General features: G+C 35.2%; 1 protein-coding gene across 1 annotated transcript; it reads left to right on the top strand.

Annotated features, from left to right (window-relative positions):
- The first annotated feature begins 1,649 nt into the window (after positions 1 to 1,649).
- Positions 1,650 to 4,774, top strand: LOC137404570 (uncharacterized). Its single transcript, XM_068090798.1, has 3 exons — positions 1,650 to 2,606; positions 3,904 to 3,969; positions 4,158 to 4,774. Exons 1-3 carry the CDS (start codon positions 2,462 to 2,464, stop codon positions 4,532 to 4,534), a joined length of 588 nt encoding a protein of 195 aa, XP_067946899.1. The 5' UTR covers positions 1,650 to 2,461; the 3' UTR covers positions 4,535 to 4,774.
- Positions 4,775 to 7,004: the final 2,230 nt, after the last annotated feature.

Here is a 7,004-nt window from a genome sequence, read left to right as displayed (position 1 = left end):
CAGTCTGCCAGAGTGACAATGATTGTCCTCATTTTGATCTGATTTAATAGCTCCACTCTGCTTTATCCCTCAATTTTCATTGCAATGCATTGTGGTCCATATCCTCGTTCTTCATGCTCCTTTACCAGGGTTCCTAAATCCTCAATCTCTGCTTTCCTTCTCTTCTATCAACTGGAAGTAGAAGAGTTCTAAAGGTGAGTGACAACGATGTATCTTAAATTCATTTAGTGAAAGATGATTTTATGTAGTGATATTCCTGCTATTATCAATACCTCAATATTGGTGATCCTACTCCTCCATTAGATACCCATAATTCATAGTAAATATCTCATCACGCGCATGCTGTGGGGCAGTGTTCAGATATCAGTATTAAAACACGCTAGCTACAAAAGCATGAAAACTCACATAGAAAGAACTTTTGTACCAAAGAGAAATGAATGCTAACATTTATCAACTGAAGGGAAATCTTGCACCCACCCTCTAATAATAAGCTACTACTAGTACATGCTAATGACTAGTAAAACATCAGTTGTCACTACTTTTAGTTTGTTGTTGGCGACACATTGGCAGCATACTAAGGCAGCGTTAATAAAAAAGAACTTTTTGTCACTGGACAGAAGGGAGCTTTTCTTGGTTGTATCTTGATGTGACTAAATAGCCTAAGTACTTAGCTCTACTACTAAGCTTGACTGGAGAGGAATATTCATACATAAAAGAATATACAGATGATTTTTGTGAGAGCAGATATTAAAAGAGTGTTTATTTATCTACAGGTATTCCTGTACTAATCTGGTTGCATCCATGAACATTATATTTATGACTTATACATACATGCTGGTTAATAAGTTTGATTTAATATAGAGTACTTGAAGCGTTACGGAATAGCTTTGGAATAGATAGAAAGTCGAGAATAAACCTACAACAGACACCGATCTGGTTTAATAAAGGAAAAATGATAGAGATGTATTCTGTAGTATCAGGATATGTTAAACCTATATATAATCTGTACCCGTCAGAATTCTGAATGAGAATACCATAATTATGAGTACATTAGGACTTAATAAATAATATACAATAAATACATGCATATTTAGTATTGCTAGCCTAAGATCTTGAATTGTCAGACTGAGCACTTAGGACTTTATAAATAAACTACAATATATTCTGTACTGCTAGCTTGAGAACCTGAAATGTTAGACTGAGTGTTATGTAGGATTCAGTCACAAGCAAACAGATCTATCTTTATGATAGTTTGAAAACAATACTGACTGCTGCAACAAACTGAAAGTTTGAACAATAATTTTACAATTTGAAAGCAAAGATTACATAGCTCTTCAAAATACTGGCATTTTATATATTAGCCCTATCTCGCGTGCAGGGATTTGCTTTTGAATAATACTTACTACTACAAATCTAAAGCAGCCACAGCTAGCAAAAGTTTTTCTAACAATGAGCTATGATGTCATAATGTTACTCCAACAATCAATTCTGCTAGTTGTGTGGATTTCAAACGAGCAAGATGAGTTTTAACGTTGCTGTCGACGCTGTCTCTCCTCTGTTAGTGATACTCTATATGACAATGCTACAAGTTATAGTAGCAGTAGTTTTTACTCTGGTGCTAAATTTGCTGGCTTGGGTCATTCTTCCGATCACCCTCCTCTATATACCTTGGCAAGTTTATATAACATATATAATGACTTTATGTTGTGCTACATACCGTATACTTCAAATTTCTTCTCAACTCAATATTTAGTGAACCTTTCTAAGCTTCATATGTTAGCACTATTAAGAGCGCAGTGAATTTGCTGTTAGAGATTTGAATGTTTAATATTCCACATATCTACTAGCACAAGTATAATTCTAGCAAAGGATTTCTAACAATGGGCTATGATGTCATAACGTTACTCCAACAATCAATTCTGTTAGTTGTTTGGATTTCAAACGAGCAAGATGTGTTTTAACGTCGCTGTCTATGCTGTTTCTCCTCTGTTACTGATACTCTATATGATGATGCTACAAGTTTTAATAGCAACAGTTTTTACTCTGGTGCTAAGCTTGCTGACTTGGGTCATCCTTCCAATCAGCCTGCTCTATGTCATACCTTGGTAAGTTTATGTAACATATATAGTAACTTTATATTGTGCTACGTACCATATACTTCTAGTTTCTCTTCAACTTAATATTTAGTAAACTTTTTCAAGCTTCATGAGCAAGTTTACAATTTACGGATTGATGTTAGATGAGCCTATGTTAGTTTTATGGTTATATTACTAAGGAGGGGGTTATGTTATGACTTGAGGTAACACATGATGATGCAATGGGAGTATGAAACATCACTGCGTAATTGTCTTATCCTTCCTAGAAAACAGAAGGCGGTTTGGATATACATCTATGATACAGGCATTTGCACTAATATTATCAACTCCCTAAATGCTGTTATTGTAGGTATATATTGGAACAGATGTCAGGAGCTGTTCCCCAGTTAAGAAAAGATGTGCAGAAAAACTTGGGAAGAGCGAAGTTTAGCAAGACTCTTAGACTCAGGACTCCTGATTCAAAGTTGGAGGTTATTAAAGAAGAAGAGCCTCAGAATCAGGAAATAGCCTGTGAGTTAAAACAAAAAGAAAAAAATTTATGGTTTTCTGAAAGTATAGAAATCCTTAGGACTTAAATTACCAAGATATAGTTTTAAATTCAACATTTTAATAATCACTTTGGAGTTTATATATAATTTGCAGGAAAACTTAAAATCTATGAAATAATATAAAAATATCTATTCATTTTCAAAGGAATGAAGAAATTTAAATGTTTTATCACTAAAGTTTATTTTAAAACTTGCCCAATCATAATAATATTTTAAACAGTAGTGAAGAGCCATTATTGAGGTCCAAGTACAAGACAAACCAATTCATTTATAATATACCTCTTCCAACCAATAATCAGCTTGTATTAATATATGTTGAGCTACCTTTTGCCAGTTCTTTTTCTATTGTATTGGTATTGTTCACATATACATCAAGGTCAAGGGTAATAGTGTAGGTCTTTGGCAACTAGTTTTACTATTCTAAAATACTGTGCCCTGTAATATTGAATGATGTTAGTATTATACTTTGTACAAAGATATATCTGTATAACACTAATAGGGAAAAATTATCAAAAATACAATATTACAGAAGTAAACAGATTAGCATCAAGTTCCACATACAAAAGCAATGTTGCATATTAATTCAAATAAAACCACATAGTATAGTACACACTAGCAATTATTAACCTCCATAAGTAAGAGAATGCTCTACATTATTGATTGCACACGTGCCTACAAATCAGGGCTCTACAAATGTATGCATACATCATTTAATTAGAAGAAAATTACTCTCAACAGGAAAACATACAGAGCATAGATAAGAACAGCTTTATAGACAGACTCATTTGATAAAATATAGTAGCATTCCGTAAGTGGCATATTAAAATTAAGTTTTGCATAAAGTCCATACAAAACTGTCAACCCATAAACTTCACTTTACATTAATAAATTCTTAGAACTTAGCATATGAACTTACATTAGCAGTAGTCTATAGTAGTCACATATAGCAGATATGAAGCAAGACTACTTTATTAACCCTCTTCTAACAATAAAATGTGGAATAATCCATACACAAAGCTCTATAATATCTCACCTATTTGAACCGAACAGCCGAGATACTATCAAAAAGCATAACCCTTAGCTTATTTCCAAATACAATAATTATCAATTGAACATTTTGCCAATGTAATCCTATTCATACTTCAACAGGCATGAAAATAATATAAGATTTATCAGAATATTATTATTTATGAAAAATTCAGTAAACTTGTCTTTTCATGTTAAGAACTTAATATTTTCATACCTTGTGGTGATTTCAGGCGTTAGTCCAGTTTGGAGTGAGCTGCAGGCAAACAGACCTAGTATGAGAAGAGAGGAAGATTTAAGTATGTCATATTTGTTAATATATTGTTACTGTTTATTATTTTTATTAACAAGTTCATTGAGAAGTTATGACTTTAGCAGCAATAACATGTCAAGCTAGGATGTTAATAGCAAGGTAGAAATGCCTTTATGAAACACTGGTTGAAGCTATGCAGTGACACCATACCCTGTAAGATAAATATTGTTGCAGAAAGAGCTAAGACAAAGTCAATTATGGACATGACGGTCTTGGAAATGTATAACCATGGTACAGAACTCACCAACTTTTACCCCAATGATGTGAAGAATGATAACAAAAGTGAAACAGAGTCGCGAGTTTCAGCGAGAGTCACGAATGATGCCAGACAAGGAGAGTCTGATAAAACTCGGAATATAACATCCGATTCTGGAATGAAACCAAAAGGTCTTGTGGATGCAACAACTGACATTGAAACAAAAAGTGTTGTGGATAGTGGGTTGGCAACCACTGGGAACGTGCTGCCTTTACCTTCAGGTGACGCTGTCCGTATTTCTAAGAAACGCAATGTGAGACAAGCTCTAATGTTATGTTTCGGTTGTTCCTCTTAATTTCATCCGTTCATTTATGAACTTTAGTTAATTGGGACTGCTATGCAGAACCAAATATATTATTATGTTATTGTTGCTACAAAGAGTTGTGTCTGTTCGTATTTAGTGAACTGATGTCATAGACATATACATACCTGTTCAGGTGGCAGACATTTTCTCATACCATCAATAATGCACACCTTCCAAGACTTAAACATCTTAAGGGTATGATTACTGAGAAGGCTGCAGTGTCACTCCTCAGTATTAGTCATGTTTTTATAGACAGAATTGTGTCATGAGAAAACAATTAGTTTCTATTAATTTAAAATTATACATCACACGCATCCTCTCTGCCAACCAAGAGTTTGATTGGCTGTTAGCTGTTTTGAGTACTACATCTGATTAAAATGACACTTTACATTGTAAGCAAGACTTGAAGCTACACAAAATTATTCATTATGTCAAAAAAGTTCCTGGGTGAAATCTGAGTAGATTGCAAGCTTCAAATGAATAAAATGAGATTTGCGTTTTTGCAATAACCAAACAGCAAATTGCAAACTAATTAAAATTATGAGCAGATATACTATATAAAATCGAGGGATAGGTTTGCTGATATTGAAGAAACATGGTCAGAAGAATTCTTGAGCTAAACCATAAATAGATGTCATTTCAAATTGAGTGAGCAAAACATAACTTGCAAGAAATATCCCTGATGTTAAATTTTTACTGCTTGATTTGGTCTAGACTAAAAATAATGAAGCGACCTTTCAACGACCTCTCAGCTGTCACATGAAGTCTCATGTCAAGTCTCTATACACAAGAAACTTACCAAATTAGCTGACAATGGAAAAATAACTAAGACTATGCTGTGGTGCTGCTAACAGGCAGTGGAAGCCATCAAATAAAATTTTAGGCTAAAACACAATCTAGAGAAAAACAATGCACACAAAGTGACACTGATACAATAGCAAAACAAATATCACGATGTTGCCCGCCATTCAATATAAACTAGAATAGGTAAAAAGATCTCTTTGAAATACAAAGTTGAACTGGAACCTCAGCAACCATTTTGCAAGTTATTTAATTAAAACATGCTTAAAAAAATTTAACAACTCATCTGTGCTAAACATGGAGGATACAACTGGTAATCAGTCAATTCTTAGCTCGCTCCTCTGCACCCAACGTCGGGGACAATAAAATTACTTGAGGATAAATTTCAATCTCTGACATCAGGTGGTGCACTGGAAAAGGCTAACCACAAAGGCCTCTTATCGCATATGGCCTCTTCAGAGATCTTGAAACGCTGCAGTGACTATCCCGAATCAGATTGATGAAGTCTAGACAAAAACCTCCTCATTGCATGATAGATTTGGGCTAATCTGACTATATCAGCAAGTATACATGTCAGACAAAGTAACTAGGCCAGAGAAAGAGCAAGTCTAGCAGACATGTAAGTGGCAAGCTCCAAGGCCCTCTAGAGTTTTCCACCACATGTGACATTAGCAGTAACTGGTGAGCTACAGCTATTGAGGCCTCCAGAGAGCAGGGCTCGACTTTTCCAAGAGCCATCTAGAGAACACGTGAAAACCTAATTTGGGCAACAATGAAATGGCTATAACTAGACTAGTCAAGTATGATGACAATGAACATGTTTTGCCTGCTAACAAGTCACATGCATGAACCAGACAAAGAGTTGGCCGAAAATCATTTACATGTAAGAGGATTTCGGCAAATAATTGCTGTGGACCTGCGCTGCTCCCATAACCACTTCAAAGGATGGCAACACTAGGATTCTAGTTTTGACTGTTCTTTTAATTAGCTAGAGCGATGCTATTCCGATATTAGATGGCAAAGCTGATACAGTGTCTTACGCGGTGGATGAGCAAATTTTTGCATATTTTGGCATACCAGACCATTAGTGATACATTCTGATCAGACTCCAATTATAAGTGGGCTCTCTCAAGCTTACTGTGATTTATGGAGATGTGACAAGACCAATGCATCCATTGCAAAAGGATTCCTAAGGTGATGTGATCGCACCATTGAAAACTTCCTGAGGGCCCTGCTTGCACAGCAACTCAACCTATACTAGTGAGACAGGCTTCTGCCACAGGTCAGTCATTAAAATCACACATTTTCATGTTATTAAAGAACCCATCCATTTGATAATGATGGGTTGGGAAGTCCAGCTAGACTGAACATTCATTGCTCAAGAAGGCACAAGAATGCACTGATGGGTGTAAAAGTACAACTATAGGAATGACTCTAGATAGCAGCTAAGCTGCTCAGAACCTGTCAGAACCAGTAGTCCAATGGCAAAGAAAAAACCAGAAACTATCCTGCTTTGCAATATAGCGGGACAAAAATTATTTTACAAAAGAAAAGAGGCCACATTGCAGGCTACGTATATCAGTTCCTACCTTATTTGAGTAAAACACTCACTTCAAACTTATGATATGAACTTATAACAGAACATCAACGGAATATCACA

The sequence above is a fragment of the Watersipora subatra genome, chromosome 9 (genome assembly GCF_963576615.1).
Source record: "Watersipora subatra chromosome 9, tzWatSuba1.1, whole genome shotgun sequence".
Classification (NCBI taxonomy): domain Eukaryota; kingdom Metazoa; phylum Bryozoa; class Gymnolaemata; order Cheilostomatida; family Watersiporidae; genus Watersipora; species Watersipora subatra.
The sequence above is the reverse complement of the archived record's forward strand: the minus strand, read 5'-3'. Positions and strand labels throughout refer to the sequence as shown.